Here is a 24,604-nt window from a genome sequence, read left to right on the forward strand (position 1 = left end):
CTAGTTGGAAATAATCCAAAGGAGCTATTGTTGCATGAAAGCTACTAGACGCGTCCCTACGTTTTATGCGTGTAGCACTGATAAAAAAACGGGTGGCTTTCCGGGTGCGTTATAAAAGCAGTAAGAAATCAGAATTTTGTATGTAACGTATGCTAGTTGCAACGCGTGACTCGGCGTGTTATCATCGTTAAAAAATGCAACAATGCGAAGTTGGGCAGTATTGTACGAATGCGTGATCAGCGTAACAGCACAAGTAAGTTAAAAAAAAGAGAGATGACAGAACGACGGCTCAGTGCACCGAGTTCGGCCATCGATTGTGTGACCGATCTAGCGTCACTATTTCTGCGTAATTTGCGTTGTTCTAACGGCCAAGCGTTTGAAAGGTGTTCACTCAAAGATGCAAAGGAAGACTAAGCGATCGATAAAGTCCGCCGGAAAGTCGGTGCACTTCTGTGGTAGTTGCAGAGGGCACCACCGTAGTCGCTGATGCGCGAGTAGCAGCTTTAAGGGACGCTGGTTTGCATAGATAAGCCAGCGACATCGGCAACGCCTACTCTTCAGATTTATGTAAAAATCACTCACAGCACCCTCCCCTCTTAACACCTGAGTCCCAAGCAAAGCCTGCTTGCTTCAATTACGTCGAGGCCACTGTTGCCGTCCCATACCCCACAGTCTATTTCGCGTGTTTTTCGACAGCACACGGGAGCATGAGTCATCAACAGTTTGGGACTGTGACTACACCAAAGAGCCGCGAGTAATTTGGGAACTGGGCATAACCAGCAAGAAAGAAAGAGAAATGAAAGAGCTTCTCTCGAAGAGCGAAGAAATCACAGCGACACTGCCAGCGAAATGTACGTGTCGCTTCACCGAGCGACACTTACATTGCCCTTGCTAAACCTTGCAAGCGCAATGCAAGGTTTAGCATTGCGCTTGGGCTTTTTCGCTTTTAGCCTCTACTATGGGAGTCAGCCACACGGTTGTTTGCTCCGTAAGCCAGAAAGTTCCGATGGAGTCCAACCGCATGACCTAATAAATTTGGATGCTTTCCTTTTTTTGCTTGCTTTTAATTATGAGTTCTTCCTACTAAAATTGATTTTAATTTAACGTGTAACTTCACATTTCATCAACACTTTCTCAAAAAAGACCGGAAAAATTATTTGTGGGTATAAATTGCAATATTCCACCCAGTTCTTTGTCAGGCCCCCATATAGGGGACATGAGCCACGAGTTGAACGGGAAGCGGCAACGACTCCTCGAATTATGTTCAAACTATACGCGGGTGTTGCATAACGCCGCGACGCAGCGCTCAATTGAGCTCCTGCTTGGACTGAAGGGACAGCGCCATGGCACCTACAAGACCTCTCTTCCACGCGGGAAAATTCTTGAAGAATTTCTATTCTGCTGCAGGGGCAAGAATCCATAGCCTCATTGTCAGTGTCGTGTTTCTGTGCTAGAGCGCTTTTGTTTGGGTCCGGCTGTTGGTGAAACTCAGTTATGCTTATATATATATATATATATATATATATATATATATATATGTGTGTGTGTATGTATGTATGTGTGTGCGTGTGTGTGTGTGTGTGTGTGTGTGTGTGTGTGTGTGTGTGTGTGTGTGTGTGTGTGTGTGTGTGTGTGTGTGTGTGTGTGTGTGTGTGTGTGTATCGGTGACCTCTCCGGTCTCCTCCGACTCCGGCGCCCGCTCCGTAAGCGCCTTATTAAAAAAAAAATGATGGCTGGAGGCATGCGAGCGGTATGTGCGCAGGTAACCTAAACAGGTTACCTGAGCCATTTAATGCCTGTCATTATTACTTAGACATGCATGCACTTGCTATTCATTCAGTGTTCGTAGTACTATGGAGCGAAACAACCTAGCGCACGTACTTTCATCATACAACGTTGCCTTGGTCGCTGAAACTGACCCTTCGGTAATTTCGGAGTGGAGGCCAAGCTTTGCAGCTTGTCGTTGTGCATTTCTCTACTACCCTGGTAATATAGTAGAACTAAAAACCTCCTGCATGCGAACCTATACCATAACGTCACAAATTTTGATAGGGCCGAGTCAGTATAGTTATTGTTGCATGTAGGCATTATGTGTTAGATAAGCAAGAGCTTATAATGCAGCACTAACTTTACGGACTTCGGGTGCGGCCCGCGCAGCGGCATGAAAGTCGGTGATTGGTCCGTGCACTTTCCAAAACGAAGGCGTTTTTCTAGAAACCAACGCACGTGGAAAGAGACCGTAAACAGTCCGGTTGCGTTTATTCAGCGTGACAAAGCACAAAGAGTCCAATTGCATCATGCATAACAACACGGCTCATAAACATCAACCAGAGCATAAAACATTACCAAGTATATCGTAATTAGGGAATCAAAATAGCCAGCGATTTATCCGGTACTCCGCTGTCTCCGGGATATGCCGCAGGTATTCAACTAGCACTGGGCAGGCCCATGGGCCTTGGGGTCATGTTCTTATAGCTCCATCTGAGACCCTGACAAGATAGCCGGTTTATATTTGTTTTTGTAATTATGGGCTGTATATCTTTATCTTTCGAGACAATTAGTATTCTGAAAACCTACTTGTTTCTCCATATGTAATAAAAATAGAAAAAATAAGATCATATAGGGCAAATTCTGTGGTTATTCTACTTTGCGCAAAAACATCTTTTAGCACTTGCCGCCATCAAAGACAAAAATTTGCATCATGGTGCCGAGCGGAAAATAATGCTAAAATACGTTGTAGTAGTGCTTTTATAGTTAAATAGATCTCCAAAGCGTAGTGGCTTTCACACTACCACATTTCAGCCACCCGAAGCACGGCAAAAGCATGGCCTTTGATATCCTGGCTCTTGGTACTCGGGATGCCATTATTACAGATGTCGTGTAAAGGCACCGCACAACCTTGTGGGAGTTGAGAACTTTATCGCCATGCTATAAAGCGAATGCACTGAACATTAAGAGTATATAATTATCCCTTTTCGATCTGATTTATCACACAACAAGCAACCATCGCCTAAAAGGGATCAGTTGACACAGTTAATTTGCCTTCGTTTTGATGCAAGGCCTATTAATTTCCTTTAATGTGCAGAAGCCGTCGGTAGGAGGCAGGGACGAAAGCATGCGAATAGGGACGCGAGCAAAGCTACATTTTTTTACAGTAACGATAATTTCATTGTTTTTTCACAAAAAGGCGTTGCGCACAAAGAGTTCAGGTTTTCTTTGCATTCGACCTATGCGCTTTCTCGGGTCAAGACTCACGCTCACTCAGCAGCAGCTGTATTTTGCAGCCTCTTGGCTAATTGAGCAGCAATGCTCCAGCGCCCTATTACTCTGAGTTTCGGCTCTTTTTCTTCTTTTTAACAAATATCGTGACGCTACTGTGCATATATGTTCCAGCCAAGGGCTTACTATTTATATCGCGGAGTGCACTGACTTGATTATCTCGTTGCAAAGCTAATTAGTTGCCTTGCAATAGCAGTGCGTGGTCAGGGCCGATTTACGCTCGAGCTGCACGCCACACCACCCGCCTGTCCGCACGCATGTGGTCGGGTGAAGATTCGCACATTTCGCAGGCTGGTGCGCACATTTTGGTTTGCTCTGCGTGTGTGAACCCAGTGTGGGCCAAAATTTGTGAACGCGTGTGCGAAATGTGCACTTTTCCGCACGACCACACGCGTGTGGCAAGCGGGCGGTGTCACACCCCGAGCATAAATCGGCCTTTAGTTAACCAGCTCTAAGGCCGGGATAAGGCTGTGAAACTGGTGCTCGGCCTGCACAATACTCCATTATCACACCGGTCAGTTGGTGCAGTGCAAGCACATATTCTCGAAATGTGCAGACGTACCCGCACGCCACCCGCCGTGGTTGCTCAGTGGCTATGGTGTTAGGCTGCTGAGCACGAGGTCGCGGGATCGAATCCCGGCTACGGCGGCCGCATTTCGATGGGGGCGAAATGCGAAAACACCCGTGTACTTAGATTTAGGTGCACGTTAAAGAACCCCAGGTGGTCGAAATTTCCGGAGCCCCCCACTACGGCGTGCCTCATAATCAGAAAGTGGTTTTGGCACGTAAAACCCCATATATTATATATGTTATACCCGCACGCTCACGTAGTCCAGTACAAGCTTTAAAAATATTAGTCCTGAAAGTTTACGAACATATTATTTCTTTAAACATTTTAGTAGCACTCCGTCACCAATTCTCTACCGACTTGGATTGGAACTGTGATTTAAAACAAAGAGCTTAATGCTCGGGTACGCCATATATCGGCATTAATGTGTGTTCGAAAAATTTATCAAGAACTCTCAAGTTACTTTCCATTCTAAATATTTTTCGGCAAACAGTTCGAGCTGTGGACGTAGTGAGGATACATGTCCTTCAAAAAAAATATTTTTATGTATAGTAAACCATTCCTAACAAAAAAGTAACGAGCCTTTTGACTGGGCACTAAAGTTGTTATTTAGACAAAAGCTAGAAGAAGATATGTTAAGGGGAAATTAAAATATTCTATATACAAAAGTAAGAAGGAAGTCTTTTAACGGTGTACTTGAAATATTTTATATACCAAACTAAGAAGGGAGTTTTTTAACGGTGTATTTAAAATATTCTTAATAGAAAGTAGGAAGGAAGTCTTTTCACAGTGTGTTTAAAATATTCTTTATACAAAAGTAAGGAGGATGTCTTTTAATGGTGTATTTAAAATATTCTTTCTACAAAAGTAAGAAGGGAGTCTTTTAACGGTGTACTTAAATCATTCTTTATGCAAAATCAACAAAGAAGTAGTTTGACAGTGTATGAGCAAATGTTACTAGAAAATAAATGTAAATAGAGTGTCAGTAACGTAAATAGAAGGTTGGTGGAAGTTCTAAATAATGTCAACATGCATTTTTGTAAGAGTAAATATTTATTACCAGAAGTAGCGCTATTTAAGTTTCGCCTATTAGAGGCCTTAGTGCCTTACTGCCTTTACCATTTACGTTATCTATGTGGACATTCCAGAGCGGATCGCGTGTGAATGGGACGCCGATATACTTAATTTTTTTAACGTCAGTGAGTGCACCGTTCCCAAAAGTATACTGATAATTGATATACATGATAATGTATATACTGTTTTATTCGGATTTAGTTTTATTTGCCAGGTATCGCACCCACGGTTAATCAATGACATCGCATAAAAAGCATGATATAAAAGTCGCAGTTTCACCCGAAAAGCGAAGCATAGATCACGATAGCAAATTATTAGAAAACTATACGAAGTAAGGATAGTAGTTTTATCGGCCGTATAAACTTGGAAACATTCACTTACTAAATGAATTAACAAGCATGGTGTCAGCGCGTACAAGCACACAATAACACATCACACTCGATGAGCGCGGACACTCGCTGTCAACGCGCTGGTGCGAGCAAGTGCGGCAGCAGCAGCGAGCGAAGTGACCTTCAAGCCGTATATCGCTTCAACGCAACAGCGGCTAAAACACAGCGCGCACAAAGGTATGAGCCGCTTGTAGACCCATTTCAAGATACGGCGCAAGTATATGCACTTGTTGGCGAAGTCGAAGCCGCCTCCCTTCTCTCTCCCGCGCTGCCTGCCCCTTTGCTTCATGTATGGTGCGCGAGTTTCAGCTGCGGTCATCAGTTCCCCTTGCGTGCGGTCACGAAATGCGCAGTTGCTGCCGGAGCACAACTCCGCGCCCCCTTCCCTTCCTCACTCCCATCCCACCGCTGCCTTTCGCGCGACGGAAAACGGCGCGTTTGCTCTCCGCTTTCTCCGCGCGCGCCAGACTGAGCCGCGATCGTCGGCTTCCCTCGCGTACTTTCACTCGCACATACAGCATACGACGCGCGGCAACGGTGTTATCGCCCTTGGGCTTTGTTCGGAACATCACGGCGACGGCGACGGCAGAAATGAGCTTGGAGTGTCCACATTATTGCTATCGCAAAAAACCAACATGCGCTATCGTGAGCAACACTTCGCCTTTCTTTCATTAGGCGCCGGAATGAGAACTGTTATCACAGTTGACATACTGGCTCATTTTTTGCGCATTACAGATCTGCGAGTCTTCTTTGGCGTGGTTGACCGGGGACTCAGTTGGACTCCGACAGCAACGACTTGCTTTCTCTCTCTCTCGAAATTTTCTTCATTCGGATGGCGTGACATGTTGCACGACAGCTGATGAGGATTATATGATCACTTGAGCAGTGCCGACAAAGTGGTGATCATAACCGTAAGGGTTAATTAACCCCGTTCCAATTTAGTATCCTCTTTGTGACCGCTTCATTCAAGCACCCGATTGGCGGCCAATGCCCCACCGTGGGTATGCGCCACGATCATCATCAGCAACAACTACTACAACGACCCACTGCCTCGTTGCAACGTGGCGCGTGTGCCATGCGCGAGACACTAAGCCTGGTGCCAGGCACGCGGCGGTCGGCGAGCTCCGTGGTCGTTCGAAAGCAGCGCGGTGCAACGAAGGAAGCAGCCTCGGCTCAGCTAAGTTTACCGGGCAACAGGAATTCACCTCAGCCCCAAGATGCAGTTAGGTGAGTGGTGGCTCTCGACCTTTCCCGCGCAGCGCCAGCAATTCTCGCTTAAGATTACGAGTGCTTAGGACGCGTACTGCAACCTGCATGCATTCATAGTCGGGTACATAACGCGTTCGCCATTGCGGGACTCCAGCTACAACCATTCCGTAATCATGGAGGGGGTTGCAGTTGCAAGAAGCTTTTTCCTGCCATATGCCAGTTGCAGTTGCATATGCCAGTGGGGGAATTGGTAGGCGGTTCGCTAGCCTTCGCACCGAAGTACCGTTACGGGAGGAGCGCGTCAGTCCAACTGTGTTGCAGTGGCGTTTTGAATTTTCTTTTTCCGCGGGGTAGGGGGGGCGAGGTAGGGCACTCACTTGACCAGCGATGGGGAAAAAGGGGACAGGGCTCAGGGAAAGCCGCGTACTAACAAATTCAGGGAAGGGTGGAGGGTGGCATGTGCCCGGGACGTCATCCCTGGCTAGACCGCTGCTGCTAGGTTACCTATAGTGTGAAGTGTTGTCACGCTTTAGCGACGGTGAAGAACGACGCAGTGTCACAACTGAGTTTCGAATCCAACATCCTTTCGGGATGAACTTGCGGCCATCAAAACAGGCGACAGTTAAGCGCAACGATAGCGGCGAGAAAATTTGTTATCGTCGAGATTCTGATTAGAACGACAAAGCTGAGCTATATAGTTGGTAAGGATTCCTAATGCAAAGAAGGAAGGCGTGCAGACACGGACACAAGAGGCCCATCAAGAACAACAATTTCACTGACTGTCGTATGGCTGTGATATATAAAGTTCCCTTTAGCTGTGGCCATTTCTACATAGGGCAAACAGGACGCTGTATCAATCGGAGGCTAATGGAACATAAAAGGTCGTTAACCGGTGGATCGCCTTCTAATCTTACCTTACATTACCAAGACTGCCAATATTGCAACTGCACGCCTAAGTTAGATGAATGCGCGATATTGCACAGGCATAGGAATGAAGATACGCGTCCTGTGGTCGAGGCGCGGCATATCGATAATGGCGGAAGTGCGTGCGTGAGTCAGCCTTCGTTTGCAACGGAACGGCAAGTTGGGCCAGTTGGTTGGGATTCATGGGAAGGTTTATAAGAGCGCACCCAAGACAAGGGCAACAGAAGAACGTGTTGTCGTTTTATTTCTTCTGTTGGCCTTGTCTTGGATGCGCTGTTACAAACATTACCATGAGCCTTCGATTACCTTACATGAGGAAGAGATCCAATGCCTTAACTGTTATCTCTCACGTAGACCGGCACGTGTAGCCGATTGACACGTGGTGCTACCTTTCCAGAGCATGCGCAGATGAGTTTTGTGTCTTCTTTTTTTTCGCCTCAGTGCTTCCTTCACTTAATAGTCGGCGTTCGTGTTGCCCACAACTCTCGTCTTGTGTCGAGTTTGCACGCCTTAACCCTTTTTGTTGAGAATCTGATCCCATCTGGTCGGTGGTTTATATAGACGCGTCGGCTATTTAAACTTGACTCGTCCAACGTTCCAGCGTAATCGCTGGCGCTCGCGCATGCTCTAACATGTACAGACGCGGCCACTGCTAGCGGGAACACGGGAGCCCATGGCAGTACTCCGCGGAGCGCCACCGCCAGCGCCTCGCGAAATCCTGCGGCGCATGCGCAAAGCGGTGGCCGAAGAACCCCAGGCATCATCTGATACGGTCCCTCCCCTTCGCAATGTACGGCGCGCGCGCGTTGGTGTCTAAATACGGGTCGTACGCACTACCGGCTCCGAGTATTTATGCAAATGCTGCGAAAGCCAAATGTACACATGCCGATTCATGATGCTGCATCCAGGCACACAGAATTAGGAATCTCACTGATAGTTCCATGGAGTTCTTCGTTTTCAAAGGATTATTTTAAACTTTCTTTTATTGGGTTGTAAAAAAAGTAATGCCGATTTCAAAATTCCATGCTTTTAATTTATTCGAAAATAAAGGGAAATTATAACTTTCCGAGAACTACGCCTGGCACCGTGGCAAGTCCACTTGGGCGACGATCAGAGCAGCGATCCGACTATGTGCGAACAGCTGTGAGGAAAGCAGCTGGGGCGGTATTCTTGGGTGATCACTCTCGCGAATGTTTTCACTTTATTGCTATGGTGCGTGACTCGGCATCAGACTATATAGCGATGTAAGCAGTTGAGTGAGTGAGTGAGTGAAACAACTTTATTTGGTCCACTATAGACGTAAGCAAACTCCACGTCACCTGGCTAGGCCCACTCGGGGACCCTCAGGTGAAACCTGACGGCCCTCTCGCGAGCCCTCTGGACTGCCAGGATTTGAGAGGTCTAATCCAGGGCCCTAATTAGCGTCATCATTTCCTCTTGAGTGAAAGGGGGACCGGCCAAGGCGGAGCCCCACAGGACATGTTCGAAGTCCGCAATGTAAGCAGTTGAAAAAAAAAATAGCAAATTTCGGAAAGAAACATTTTCTTTCTCGTTTTTTTTTGTTGGAAAAAAGAAAACAGAGCTTCCCCGCGGAATTCTTCCGTTGCGATCCGACTCCTTTCGGATCTAAATGTTTGGTCAAAACAATTCGTTTGAGAGTCCGCGAGGCACCTCGATCCGACCAAGTGGTGGCAAGGACGTTGCTTCAACAGACCCTTGAGCCCCCTCGTCTGTCGTCGCGTATTGCAGATTCCCCACTTCTTCTGCGGCATGGAAAAGAAACTGGTGCGAGTTTGGAAATGTGCACGCCAAGCTACTTACGCGACACGATCGCAAGGGATAGGGTGCAGGAACTTGTGTATATACGCGCGCTCGAACGCAAACGTCCTGACGGCTTCTTCCACTGCACAGCGAAGCGTTGACGCGTCAAGGGGAAATAAACTGGACACAGATTGACACAAATGTCGGTATTGACGCCTTGATGTGAAATCAGTGCCTTGACGTCAAATTGTGCCCAGACTTTCTACCCCGAAATTCCTGCTGGGACTTTTGTGGTGCAATAATGTAAGATTTAGAGATTTATACAGTACCAGGGACACCAACGACGATAATGGAAGAGAGAATAGTCTAGAGGAATTCGAAATGCCACAAGTAACGCCGGAAGAAGTAAAGAAAGCCTTGGGAGCTATGCAAAGGGGGAAGGCAGCTGGGGAGGATCAGGTAACAGATCCGGTAAGGATGGTGGGTAGATTGTTCTAGAAAAACTGGCCACCCTGTATACGCAATGCCTCATAACCTCGAGCGTACCAGAATCTTGGAAGGACGCTAACATAATCCTAATCCATAAGAAAGAGGACGCCAAAGACTTCAAAAATTATAGACCGATCAGCTTACTGTCCGTTGCCTACAAAGTATTTACTAAAGTAATCGCAAATAGAATCAGGAACACCTTAGACTTCTCTCAACCAAAGGACCAGGCAAGATTCCGTAAAGGCTACTCAACAATAGATCATATTCACACTATCAATCAGATGGTAGAGAAATGTGCGGAATATAACCAACCCTTACATATAGGTTTCATTATTGATTATGAGAAAGCGTTTCATTCAGTCGAAACCTCAGCACTCATGGAGGCATTACGGAATCGGTGTGTAGACGAGCCGTATGTAAAAATACTGAAAGATATCTATAGCGGCTCCACAACCACCGTAGTCCTCCATAAAGATAGCAACAAAATCCCAATAAAGAAGGGCGTCAGGCAGGGAGATACGATCTCTCCAATGCTATTCACAGCGTGTTTACAAGAGGTATTGAGAGACCTGGATTGGGAGTAATTGGGGATAAAAGTTGATGGAGAATACCTTAGCAACTTGCGATTCGCTGTTATTGCCTTGCTTAGTTACTCAGGGGACCAACCGCAATGCATGGTCACTGACCTGGAGAGGCAAAGCAGAAGGGTGGGTCTAAAAATTAATCTGCAGAAAACTAAAGTAATGTTTAACAGTCACGGAAGAGATCAGCAGTTTACGATAGGTAGCGAGGCACTGGAAGTGGTAAGGGAATACATCTACTTAGGACGGGTAGTGGCCGCAGATCCGGATTATGAGACTGAAATAATCAGAAGAATAAGAATGGGCTGGGGTGCGTTTGGCAGGCATTCTCAGATCATGAACAGCAGGTTGCCATTATCGCTCAAGAGAAAAGTGTATAACAGCTGTGTCTTAGCAGTACTCACGTACGGGGCAGAAACCTGGAGGCTTACGAAAAGGTTCTACTTAATTTGAGGACGACGCAACGAGCTATGGAAAGAAGAATGATAGGTGTAATGTTATGGGATAAGAAAAGAGCAGATTGGGTGAGGCAACAAACGCGAGTTAATGACATTTTAGTTGAAATCAAGAAAAATGAATGGGCATGGGCAGGACGTGTAACGAGGAGGGAAGATAACCGGTGGTCATTAAGGGTTACGGACTAGATTCCAAGGAAATGGAAGCGTAGCAGGGGGCGGCAGAAAGTTAGGTGGGCGGATGAGATTAAGAAGTTTGCAGGGACAGCATGGACACCATTAGTACAAAGGCGGGGTCGTTGCCATGTATGGGAGAGGCCTTTGCGCTGCAGTGGACGTAACCAGGCTTATGATGATGAATGTAACAATTATATTTTTTTCAGTGTTGGAAAAATAAATGTGTCGGATTTTTTCATAGCTCGGAATGCAATCGTCCTTTCTTTTCCAATTTTTCTGAAAAATAACACTTGAGAGAAACCAGAAGTGTGATACAGTGGAACGCATCTATGACGAACTGCTTGGGGCGTCCGAAATCACTCGAGGTCATTCCGTTCTGTGGGCGTTCGTTGCAGAGATGCTCGACTACAGTTGGCGTCGGTATGAGAGAAGCGTGCGTACGGTTTGAACATAGCGCTGACGTGTCTGCTGCACGCGTCACATGGTCGATCCCACCATGTACATACGAAATCAAGGTCACAGTTACTACTGCCAATGGAACCGAGTAATGCACGCGCAAGTCTGCGTGTTATCGCTCATAACCACAGCAGCGGCTCGGGTAATCTCTGTAGCCCTCTGACAAATGCTTCGCCCTTGTATGATCACCGAGTAAATCAGCGCAGTCTTCGTGGACCTTTTCAAAAGCAGCGAAAGCGTGTTAGCTCAGTATCTACCATGCAAAGTTCTTAAAGAGCACAAACGCTATGTTGAAGGTCATATTTGGTACGAACGGTGTTTTTGAGAGCCGAGGAAAAGAAAATCGTCGACGTCGATCCTCATTTGCAACAAAAAGCGCATTACGTCACCGTGAATGTCACCGTGTTGGTTTGATGTTGTTGTGATCCTCGTAGTGACGTATGTTTACATCAAAAAATGGTTCATTCAACAGCTGCACAGATGCCCGTCGGCCGCTGGAACACAAACCCTGTGGCATGCACCCAACGGCCGCATGAATACATGACCCTATGAATAACCTTTTAACATTCGTTAGCCGGTAAAATAGTGGTCACCCGAAAGAGATAAACAAGTAGACGTATAAGTATTGAGGATATTAAACATAAAAAAGTGCACGCCTTTGTGTGGCATGAGCCTGCAAATAGTGAGTGAAATAATCCGTGCGATTTCTTAAGGCATCTTTTTCGTTAAGGATCTAACGAAACGCTTATTCTTATCTTGAACAATTTCGTTTTCTTGGCATAATACTTAAGGCCAATATCTAAGTTTTAGCATTTCCCGTACCCACGTAGTTTCGCTGTTTCAACTTTCATAAGGCTTTTCTCTAGCTTACGCTATAGGTAAGCATGCAAGTCACAAGTTCGATGGGAGACTCGCTAGTTGAAGTATATACCGAGGACCTTCTGGCACTGTCGGTCGAAGCCAGGGCACACGCGAAATTTCAAGTTCTGCCGGGTGTTGGTCGGCGCAATGCCCGCGTACGCATCGGCTGCCGTCACAGAGCGAAAGTTTCTTCGCGCACCCGCCCGGGCTTTCCAGATCGTGGCTGCCGAGTGCAGCCTCTTTCTTGGCCGACACTTAATGCAATTTGAATAGGTGCTCCATAACGCGATCTAGCCTTGGTCGCCCAGCGCAGAAGCCCGATGCTGCAACCATTGGGACCACAAATCACGCGCATAATTCTATCGTGCCGATGCCAACTGGCTCTTTAAGGCCGCATATGCCACATTACGTAGCACGGTTGCACTCCAGTTTCCTTTACGCCAAAGACGTATGCGAATGGAATGGACAAATTTGTGGTGATTAACCGTTTCACGCAATCTCTGCTTCACGTAGGTTCTAAGTTGCGCGTGCCTTCCGCTTAGTGTATTTCAAATGAGAACAACACGATCATTGCTCGATGCAGCAGCAAATAGGCACCGGGCGGCCGTCGCGAGGCGCCAGCGGCGCATCAGCGATGGATGGACGGATGTTATGATGCCCCCTTTGGAACGGGGTGGTTGGTTGTGCCATCAAGCTCTTGCTATTATACTGCCTAATGTCCTACCCACGTTACAAAAGAAAAAAATTACCACTATGAACTCTCACAACCAAATTTCCTGACCCCCTATTTTGAACATTGCTTTTGTACGTCTCCGTTTTTTTGTCCTTTCCCTGCGTTTCTACCACCAATCTTCCAATCGTATCTTGCTAATCTCTATTGCCGGATATGTTTACTTTACATGTTAATAGAGACAGGAAGCGCCTTGTCCTGTCTCTATTTCTTCTTGTGTGCCGTCACTATTGGCGCTTCACCTATTGAAAATGTTTACTTTCCCCCTGATCTCGCTTAACCCAAGCGCTTCAAGGGATCCAGTCGAGCCTAAATCGACAGCTGGGCAGATATCTTCACATTCTAATAAAACATCTTCCATCGTTTCCATAACTTTACCGCAGCAGCCACATGCTTCTTCTCCCTTCTTATATCGCGCTTTATAGGTGCGTGTTCTAAAGCCTCCCGATCTCGCTTCCAAAAGTAACGAGCTTCCCTTTGAGTTATAAATTCTCTTTCCCGATTTAGTTTTTTCTTCTTAAGTAGTGACTCATGACAGGTTTCTTTTCCATTGCCGCCACCCATGAGATTATTTCAGTCTCTCTGACTTTCCACTTGACGTTCTTTGTTGCTGTGTTGCTCACCCTACAGGCCGCATACTTGCTGGTAAGCTTCCTAGATCTTTTCCTGAACTGTAAATCAATGTTTTTCCTGTATACAGCTATCTCAACACTCTCCCATCCCATTTACTTTCTTCCATTTTCCTCAGTCGTGCTTCATAATCAATCTTAGTGTGAGCTGGCTTCCCATGCTTCAAAACTAGTGCAACCCATATCACCCTGCACAGCTTCATTTGTAGTCTTCCCGTGAGCGCCCAGTGCGAGGCCTCCCAAACCATTGGTTTTCATCAAGTCCTGCTTGTACCCCTGCCCGTGGTGCGAGCACGAACGGGCCGATATGGCCCATGTGCTTTGGGAATGCCAACGCGTTGAGGAAGAAGGACCAGGGGGAAAACAGCAGGACCCTCCTCAGCGAGGCACCCGGAGACCAGGAGTGGGCCGTCCAGCGGGCCAGAAACATTGCTGAGGATCTCGGAAGATTTTCCTCGGGCGATGAACCCCAGGCAGCCTAGCCCCGGGCACCAACAGCAATAACTGTTGGACAAATAAAGTTTATTCCTATCCTATCCTATCCAAAAGTAAGTCCTGCAACCATTACACCTTTCCACATACCCGGGAGCACCTCGAACTTATTGTATTCCCATTGCGCTCTTTGCTTCATTATGGCTTCATTTCTCTTCCCCTTTACTGTTATTGTTTTTTTACTGTGTTTCCATATATCTATTGCCTTCGTTTATCCATGTACCAAGGTATTTCTATTCTTTTAGCCGCCGTATTTCCTGGCCCTGTATTGCCACTGTGCTTTCACTGTTTTCATTGTTTACCATAACACTTGATATTCAAAAACTAAACAGCACATCGCTGTTCCCCAGCGACGTGCTGGGGAACAACGCCGTCTGCGGCAGATGTCAGAGCACTGCCATTTGAAGCAGACGACGGGACGAAGGCGCTCACGGTTTCGAGGTCTGACATACGGGAAAACGCATTTCTGCTTTTGAGAAACGTCACCACTTGTGCGAGGCAGCCCACATTCATAGCACCAGGTACTATATAAAGTAGAAAACTAGTACAAATTGCGATGCAAATGCCGTTTACCAAACCAGCTTACCACGGTAAGCTTAGAGGTAGAGTTCCAGCATTTATTTTCCGTATGTCATTTTGCTGCGGACGTTAACATTGTCGCGTACTTAATCATGTAACCTCTGGGTATGTGCCGCAGGGGCCAACGGGCATCTGCCGCACTTGAATGAACCTATTTTGACGGCCAAATAGCGTCGCTCTAAATATCACAACAACATTATCCCGACACGGTGACATTCTTGTAGTGCAATCTTTCTTGCAAATGAGGATCGGCGTCAACATTGTGGCTATTTTTTTCGGCTCTCAAAAAGAATGTCAATGCGAAATATGACCTTCAACATCGCGTTTGTGTTCTTTAAGGGGTTTGCGTCGGTGATATTGAGCTAAGAGGCTTTCGCTTCTACCGGAGCAGTCCAAGAAAGCGTTTCGATTTTCTCGTTGTTCATAAAATGAACGGAGTATTTGTCAGAAGATTGCAGAGATTGCTAGAGTGACTGCAGTGGTTATGGGCGATAACATGCAGACTTGCCCGTGTATTATTCGGCTCCAATGGCAGCCCAATCCTTACATTCTTGACGGCATGCTGCAGGCACAGCAGTCACTACTCACGTCTGGGTCCTCGTTCACATGATGAAGAAAATCCTGGCAGATTGCTTTCCTGTTGGACTTTTGCCCCTCTGACAACCACTCATGGCCCGAACTTCACGCACGCTTTCCTCACGGCTAAGTTTTCTTTCACCATCTCAAGAACTTGGGTTTGAGGAATGTTCATGTCATCAGCAATCATTCTGGTGGTCATCGTATGATCATTGTTCAGTTATTTTTCACTCCCGACTTTTTTTCGGTTTTCTTCCTGGTCGAAGGGCGTCCGGATCGGTCGTCGTCTTCCACTCTTTTCCTACCTTCTCGGAACAGCTTGTGCCACTCAAAAACACGTAATGTGCCCATGGCAGCATCCCCGTAGGCCTCCTTAATGATGTCGTGAGTCTCTTTGCCCTTTTTACCAAGCGTTGCACAAAATATGATCACGTATCGCTGATCCAGCAAGCGGTCCATGATTCTCCATGACGAGGCGTTTCCACAGGGGTTCACAGTACAAGCGACCTGCTGTCTTCAACGGCCGAGCGCCGACTGCCGATTTTTCCCAGCATTCCCAATATCCCCTTTCACCGATCCTGCGCGCGCAGACCGCCTCTCGTCCGCCCGTTCGCCCAGGAAAAAAAGCAGTCCTGTTACTTTCAGAACAGACCCTGTATACGTCACGTCGTACATAGCACGGGCTAGGGTAGGTGTGTGCGCTCTAGCTTCCATTAGGCCGCTGGAATTAAAGACACTTTTCCTTGTGTCATGACTGGAAGCTTGTCAGTTTACCCCATTCTCGTCTCGTGGCAGTTAACGCTTTGGGACGGTTTGTTAAACTGCACCCCCACCCCCGGGGTCGGCTCTCATTGCTCAGTTATTTGCCCATAGTAGAACGCTACGAAGACGCTGCGAGACATAGGCGGCGGCAAGTTTTCATTCTGGGGCCCGACCAGCTTTCCGAACCCCATATATAGGTATATATAGGTGTCCCACGTAACTTGAGCCTGGATTTTAACAATGAAAGGCGCGTCGGAAGCGAATTGAACCGAACGCGTACGATTTGCACTGGCCAATAGTTACTCAGGCAATTTTTTTGTTTTCCCCGTGTCTCGCTAATTATAATTAGGTTTAATTAGCCAACTTTTCAATTATTGGCTGAGCACCCCAAGTATTATACGAAGATCTGTAGAGCACCTTCAGAAACCATTGATCGAGTTACTTCCTGTTTGATACGTCTCACGTAGTGCTTTTTTCCGGGTTGCAAAGAAAGCCCGCGAAATATGAAAAAAAAGGCCATGAGACATGCGGTTGCGCAGTGGTATCGTGCTGCTCTCAGGCGTGCGTTCGGTGAACAAGGTCGGCTGCATCGTGACTGGCGACGGGGAAGCGGCAGGGCGTTCTTTATCTCCTCCGCAGCTCTTGGCCAGCTGTACGCATTGGCTCCGTCATCCGACGTGAGCCGACCTTGTTCACTGAACGCACGCTTGAGAGCAGCACGATACGACTGCGCAACCGCTAGGTCACATGACTCTTTTTTATATTTCGCGGGCTTTCTTTGCAACCCGGAAAAAAGGACTACGTGAGACGTATCGTACATGAAATAACTCGATCGGTGGTTCTATGAAGGTGCTTACAAATCGTGGTATCATACTTGGGGTCCTCAACAAATAATTAAAGAGTTGGATGATCGAACTTACGGGGAATGATCGAGTTACGGGGAAAACAAAGAAAATTACATGAGTTACTATAGGCCAGTGCGAATAGTATGCGTTCGGTTCATTTGCTTCCGACGGGCCCTTCATTTTTGAGATCTGGGCCCAAGTAACGCGACACGCACACACACACACACACACACACACACACACACACACACACACACTATATATATATATATATATATATATATATATATATATATATATATATATATATATATATATATATATATATATATATATATATATATATATATATATATATATATATATGGTGTTTCAGCGAACACTTTCAAATTTTGGTAAAGGTTGCATGTGACAGATAGCTCAACGCTAGTTTACGAGCCGGTTACTCGAAGCGGTTGACACTACTTCCACACAATATTGAAATGCCAAGTTTAAGAATTAACAAGAATTCACTAATTAACTTTATAGCGAATTATCTTATAACCCATAGTGCAATTCACAAATTCTAGCAGTGGACTTCGCAAGGCGGATCCACTTGGAAAGAAATTTCAGGGCGACACCAGTTTCGAGACATAAATTCCCGAACTTTGCGGAGAAATGCATAGGCGTTCCAGTTACTTGTGTGCTTCAGTGCATGAAACGACGTTTTTTTAACAAATTAACTGGAACGCCAATACATCTCTCCTCAAAGTTCGGAATTTATATCTCGAAACTGGTGTCATTTTAAAAATTCGTTCCAAGTGGATCCGCCTTGCGAACTCCACGGCTATAATTTGTAAATTCCAATATGGGCCATAATGTAATTATGTAATGTAATTAGTGTATTTGCATCTGAAGTTTTCGTGTAAATAGTGTCCGCCGAATCGAGTAGACCAGCTCATGAACTAGTATTGTGACGTGTGCCACAGGCACCTTTTAAAGATTTCTGATAGTGGTGTTTGAAACACCCTGTGCATATATATATATATATATATATATATATATATATATATATATATATATATATATATATATATATATATATATATATATATATATTTATATATATGTATACATTGCGCTTCAAGAAGCTTCGTGTGACCTCGAAGAATTCTTCACTGAAGTGATGGCCTTATATGAGAATTTACAAGACCTCATAGCAGGAGACAGTTCAATTTAACAGCCCGAGTCCACTCCTACCACGAAGAATATCGGGCGTCTCTCGGGGGTGTAGTCTTCCTTCGTGTAATTGTCGCTATCACTAATACTGCTTCACCTTTCCGGAGAAACTGCAGCATCTCTCTCTGTCTCTTTTTATTCTGCGAGTGCGAGTATAAGCGCTGCTGTGCACGCTACTGTTGATTCTGACTTCGAATGAATCCGGCTTGGCCTTATTTCGGTTAATGAGTGAATTATACAGTGTCTGCCAACTATCATGCACCACCAAGAGCAGTTGCGTTAGTCCAAGAAAACCTAGTGCATATTGTTTGGAGTAAAGTGGAGTCGCCGCCAGTAAGTATTTCGTTCCTGAAATTTAATTAGACAATTGCAATTAAATATTTAGTTCGAGAAGTACTGTTCTAATCATCGAAATGTCAATGAGGCATTTGTAGGCAACCCCAGGCAGCCCCAAATGACATCTAACTGCTTTGTCTTCAGAGACGTACAAATTGCGTACAATCTTATCCGACTGGCAAACAAACCTAACAAAATATGAAAAGTACCACATGACGGTGCTCCCACCCGCATCCCCCATAAAACAGCACCGTCAAGTAAGCTGACTGAAAGCAACTTCATTGCCTGTCGAAAACCCGAAGGGAGAGCGCATCACCTTGATAATGGCACGGAAGGAGCACCTACAGCAGGTTTCGCGGGTTTGCAGCTATTCCTTCCTGTCTGTGTTTCACTTTTCCGTTTCTCAAGGCCGACTGATCACATTGATAGCAAAAGCCTCTTGATAACGGGCCTGAAGCGCCGCTCTGACCACGCACGAAACGTGAAACGCAAGGGAATAGGCATAGAATGCTTCGAAAACCCCGGCTTTGCTCGCACCGCATCGACAGAGAGCGCGCGCCGCTATATTTCGCGCCAGAAACTTGCTTCGCACCAAAGCCAAATTAAAGTGACGGCTTTAGTTTTCATGAGAGTGTAAACGTGCTGCAAGAATAGGTTCATTGCATAAAATAAAAGGGAAATAAACAGACCGGGAAACGTCCCACGAAGCGTCCCACAGGGGCTCGTGACTGGTGGAAATGCTTCGTCTGTCGCTGCTGCCAAACGAGCTGCCTGAGCGGAGACTCAGTGCTGCCGCTGAGGGCTACCTGTCGTTCAGAATCAAATTCTTCGTGTCAATGTATCACGAATTCGAAACGCCTAAACAGCTGCACTCAAAATTCGCTTTAAAGAGTATCGCAACCGTCGATGAATTGTTTTTTGTTTCTTGAGCTGCTTTGTCGATCACAAATGCGTCGGTAAGTTCCCGTTCTCTGTCAGCTCTGATTATTTTTACCTTTGCAACGCTTCGTCATTGTTAATGTCTTGGAAACTAACCCGATCATCAGTCATGGCCCATTTCACACAGCGCGACGACAGCCGACGGTGGCGGCAAGCGCGAACAGCCTTTGGGTTCGCTGTCGTTTCGCACCAAACAGGCGTGTGCCAGCTGCAACTAGAGTTGGGAAGCGCGAGGAATGAAAGTAAACCATAAAAGGAAGACTGATGCGCTGATAAAGCGGTAAAATGGTCGACTACAAATTTGAGTGTTTGCATTCGTAGCCCAAGCTTCTCAGCCGTTACAGCTGCGGAGGCAAAGAGAGGCAATTCCAATGAGACGCCAAGCTCTTGCGCACGAACGGCTCCTTTGTTAATGTTAGAACTACTAAATCATAGCAAAATGGTGTCGAAAATGTACAGTGCTCAGTGATTGAAACGCAATACTCGGAGCCCGTGGCTGCCACCCTTTCTTTTCTTTCGACACATGTGAGTACCAGGTGAATGCCGTGGGACCAAATTAAGTCACAATGCGTCACAGAGGTTCTCGCTTTCACTGTGTACCAAGATTGATCAGCCCGGTGTCCCCAGCGCTTACACTCGGTGCAAAGAGCGCCGGCGACTGGGGGCTTCGTGTGTCGGGTTTCAATTGCTGAGCTCTGTGGGTACTGTTGACCACAGACCGCGCGTATACCGTCTTTCCGCCGTTCTATTTGGAACGACGAAAAAAGAAGATGAAAAATCGCCACATGTTTGATCAGATTTGTTTCACGTGGTATTTCCGCAACGCAATGCAGAAGAAAAAAAAAACAAGGCAACGACAGAACTGATGAAGGTTAAAAGCTTTGCAGTTTTGGTGGGTTGGTATGTCATTACTTTTTAAGCTTGTAGCGCAGCTCAGAAAGAGCAAAAAGGAAAGTGGAAGGGGTAGCGAAAGGGAACGGCGAACAGAGTGAGCGCTCACTCTGTTCTCCTCTCCCTTTCGTTACCCCTTCCACCCTCCTTTTTACTCTTTCTTAGCTACGCTACAAGCCTGCAAAAGGAACTTATGGAATCAACGTTGCTGTCGGCAGCGCCTGCTGCGCCCTGCCCTCCCGACACAGGCAATTTTTTGTTCGTGGCGCCGCCGCACGAAGGTGCCATTGATACAAGCTCATCCTGCACCCGGTGCTGTACTGTTTGAACCCAAGTTGTTAAAACTAACATACTACGGAAGATTTTCGAAGAACCTTATCTGTATAGCTCAGGTCCGGACTCGAAATGAAGCCATGCCTGTAAAGCGCAGTGACCGATTCGGCAGTGGAAGGATCTTGATAAATTGTAAAATTAAAGTCACCCCCCCCCTCTAACCCCACACTCCCTATAGTGCTGTCGGAAGCAAGTACGCGTTCTCGTGAAATCGGTCGGTGAGTACTATATGCATACAGCAGCTGTGGCCCATCGAAAAGGGATCAGTATGACTACGCATTGCGTCCTGCAACAGTATAGATAGAGAGCTTTAGTTCGGCCGCTCACTTCTTGCTTGTTGCATATTAGCGGATGGCAGGAGGCTCGAACGTGAGCGGCCGGGTTGCTAGGGTCGCCTGGCTTTGCAGAGCTCAAACAAACAAACAAACAAACAAGCAAACAAACAAACCAAGGAGACAAACAAATAAACAAGCAAACAAACAAACAAACAAACAAACAAGCACAGACCTAGCTCTAATTGCACTAACCAAAGCGGTTTTTCCTTCGCTGCATGGTGCAAATGTTCGGCAGCGCCATGATCGTGAACGACTTGCCCTTTTAGATGCATTTTTCGGCAAGAACACTCGTGGTACGCGAAGACGTGTACATAAGGCATTTTGGTTGGACGAAGCGTCACAAAGTGTCACTACCAGCGCCCGGTAACTTTACCGGTAACCCGGTATCAAGCACGCGCCATTGCGAATAGAGAGAATACCGGACGCGCTATTGACTCACTAACGGTTGCACACAGGTCCTTCTGGCGACGGCTACGCGAACCGCGCTGGGGCGCGGTCCATGCGCATGGTTCCGCTGCTGTGGTGCCGGCAGCTGTTCGTGATCCTCTGGAAGAACGTGTACTTGCAGCGCATATGCCGCCACTACGTCTTCACCGTGATCGAGGTGGTGTTCATGGTGGCCATGCTCCTGGGCATCCAGGAGGACTCGGTCGTCAGGGAGCCCCTCGTGCAACGGGGGGCCACCGTGTACAGACCCATAGGGCACAGGGCCTTCTGGAACACGCAGCGCGACTTGGCTCGCATAAGCACGGTGAGTCGGATTGACCCGCCGAGGTCCAAGCTTTCCCGGCACTCGTCGATCGAAACAACCTGCCCGCCCTATGTTTGCATAATATGAACAGGGTGCCTCGTTTATCGAGGACACCGGGCCTGGAAACTTGGTATGCGAGTGTACCTCGTATTACGTCGTGAGATTCTGTTTCAGGACGACAAGTTGCGTTAAGAAGGATACGAGTGGGTGCCGCGTTAACGCTAGCTGCAACTTATCATTGGGCTCAGCACTGTCGTGACTGAAAAGGGCGGAACGAATTATCGCGGCGATTACAATGAAATTATTTCCATTCTAGACCCGTCATCGCTATTTCGCGACACAGCGTATTTGAGTTCTTAAATGAATAGAGCTTCCTACAGGAAGTACCGGAGAAAATTATGATTCCAATGTGTACGGGATCTATAAGAGCGGCGGTTCGTTCGACCATGGGAATGATGGAGAGCACACGGATCGTTAAACTTAATTCTGGCTCTAGGTGGCTTTACGACTTCGTGAATATATCATTTTCGGCAACGTAATGCGTTATACATGATACGATCTCCTTGGTATGTTTAGAAAAGCATGAGTGCTTGAATATCTAGAAAGGCAAAGCGTAATAGACGTCGTCGCAAGAACGCTTGAAGCAGCAATCATGAAGATTAGACAAATTCAATCACTAACCATCATTCTCTTAGCATAGCTCTACGATGGCAGCGCTATATTTCCCGCTAGTAATTTTTGCCGGAAACGACACTTATATGTGAACGGGATGCTTAAGCGAGAGAAGTCCTCATTCTGACGTCACGTACAGCCATCCGGCAAAAAACTAGTCGACCTGTTAAACCATGCACCCGGTACAGAAAACAGCGCCCTACACACGGAGTTTCCAAAGAGGATAAGCGCTCCAAGAAAGCCACATGGCTCCCATTCAGCTGCGAAAATAACAGCCATTGCAGGTTGTGGCAGAGTTTCTGGAACTGCCCTTTTATACTCTTACCACTTGGCCTCCTTTAGCATCGTAACACCCGAGTTTTCAGCAGACGAAACACGTTTGAGTTGTACTTGGATATAGTTTTATGTGACAATATCAGATTAGGAATTATGTTTTGTACATGAGGCTTCCGCCCAGGGCGAACAGCCCATGAAACTTCGCGGCTGCATCAACCCACCCGCCAAGGTGGCTTGTGGTATCGAAGTTGCGCTGTTAAACACGAGGTCGAGGGCTCAGATCCCGGCAATGCCAACCATATTTCGATGGAAGCGAAATGCAATTAACGCCCGTCTGCCACGCACTCGGTGCCCGTTAAAGAATGCCACGTGCTCGGAATTATTCCACAGCCCCCCTACTACTCGTGCGTCATAATCATATCGCAGTTGTGGCACCTATGACCGCAGATCTTAATTTGCGTTCATTCAGGTGCAAAATTACTTAAGTTCGAAAACATGTCACTTACTTTTTTAATATTCTAAAGCCTTTAACCCGCTTTAACCTTTTATAGCCTGTTTTTTTTTTTGTAACTGAACAAACAACATTTGACTTTCTCGAATAACGGATTTCATGTGAGGTTAGAACATATTTGATGAAAAAAAAAGTATTACACATGAAGTTTCCGACCAGGTTGAATGCTCCAAGAAACTTCACGGCTGCATTCATTCAGGTGTAAGGTTGCAGTCGTCATTTGTGCATTACTGACTGTTTTACAGGCCAACGTGAGACTCAAGATGGTTAGCCTGCCAGTTCAGATTTTGTAAGAAACGCACGAATGTGCGGCTGTCAAAACATATCGTCAAGGCAAATGCGCGTGCTAGAGGCCCATTTAAGTTCCTTGTAACAAGCCCACAAATTTCACCCATAGGTAGCCAGTGGTGTGAAAGTGTACTTTCGAAAGTTCTACCCCCACATAAAGGTACTTCTAGTGCAACTCCATTTGCTTCGCTACTGTTTCAAAGCCGCAGATCCGTCGCAGTGGTGGAATCTCAAGTGTGGCGTCACTTGTCCGGCTTAGCGAGGTTGCAGCAGCGGCAGCAGTTGACACCAGCACAGCCTCGTCGGCCTAGGTTTGTGTGTCCCGATGGCGAAGGCGATGTGTGATACTTCGTAAAGAAGCACGCTGATGAGAGGCGGCTGTGCAGAGAAGTGCGGCTCACATCTGAATACATTTCAGGCTAGCTACTGCACTCCTCGTGTCCCAGTGGCACATTCCGAGAAATTCCGGGCATATTCCAAGGTCATGATTGTATTGCGGTTAGTGTTGCACTGACGAACATAAGGAACAAGACGAACTAGGGATGTAGCAGCCCGATGTACTCAATTGGTGGATAGTTGTAACACTAAGCGCAAAACAATAATGAACGTTCACTAACTAACCCCGTTAGTTCCCAGGCATCGCCCAAATATTCCCAGGCATCGCCCAAATATTCCCGGGCATCGCCCAAGAGTGGTCACATACCCAGTGGCCGTGAGTGTCTGTACACACATCAAGACACCAACCAGCAGCGAGTCGTCTATTCAGGCCCACGTCCAGTGCCAGATAACACGGGGCCAGGTTGTCCACATGGCAATATAGGACCCACAAGGTGGAAGGAAAAGGCAAACAAAGCGTTGCCCCAAGCAGTATTCACGCTGGGAGAGATAAAACGAGTTTCAAGGTCAGGAGGTTACATGTGTAGTTACACAGATTTGCGAAGTTGTAGCGAAAATTAGCGCGACGTCGTGACGCGGATCAGAGCATTGCTGACGTTCTGCGGCACTGAGGCTAGGCATGATGGCTTTGCACATGAAGAATATCATGGTTATGCCACCTATAACCACAGATTTTGAATTGAATTTAAGAAAGACTGCTGCGAGTATTTTTTTTCTTCTTTCGAATACGCTCGCGTGTAAAAACTGTAGCGATGACAGGCACAGAGAGAGAGAGCATGTCGTGACGTCATCGGACATCCCTCTGATCAATACCAAAACGGA

At 46.7% G+C, this 24,604-nt stretch overlaps 1 protein-coding gene across 2 annotated transcripts in view; it reads left to right on the forward strand.

The window, feature by feature from the left end:
• Nucleotides 1-6,375: 6,375 nt before the first annotated feature.
• The window catches only part of LOC135916931 (phospholipid-transporting ATPase ABCA3-like), a 98,014-nt gene continuing 79,785 nt past the window's right edge, over nucleotides 6,376-24,604 (forward strand). Inside the window, exons 1-2 of one of the 2 annotated variants that reach the window (XM_065450379.2) lie at nucleotides 6,376-6,537; nucleotides 21,344-21,639. In XM_065450379.2, coding sequence (XP_065306451.2) covers nucleotides 6,528-6,537; nucleotides 21,344-21,639 — 306 coding nt within the window. In that variant the 5' untranslated portion in view covers nucleotides 6,376-6,527. The remainder of the gene's footprint in view (nucleotides 6,538-21,343; nucleotides 21,640-24,604) is intronic. The other variant, XM_065450370.2, reaches the window with a different exon arrangement.

Source organism: Dermacentor albipictus, chromosome 6, assembly GCF_038994185.2.
Source record: "Dermacentor albipictus isolate Rhodes 1998 colony chromosome 6, USDA_Dalb.pri_finalv2, whole genome shotgun sequence".
Lineage (NCBI taxonomy): Eukaryota > Metazoa > Arthropoda > Arachnida > Ixodida > Ixodidae > Dermacentor > Dermacentor albipictus.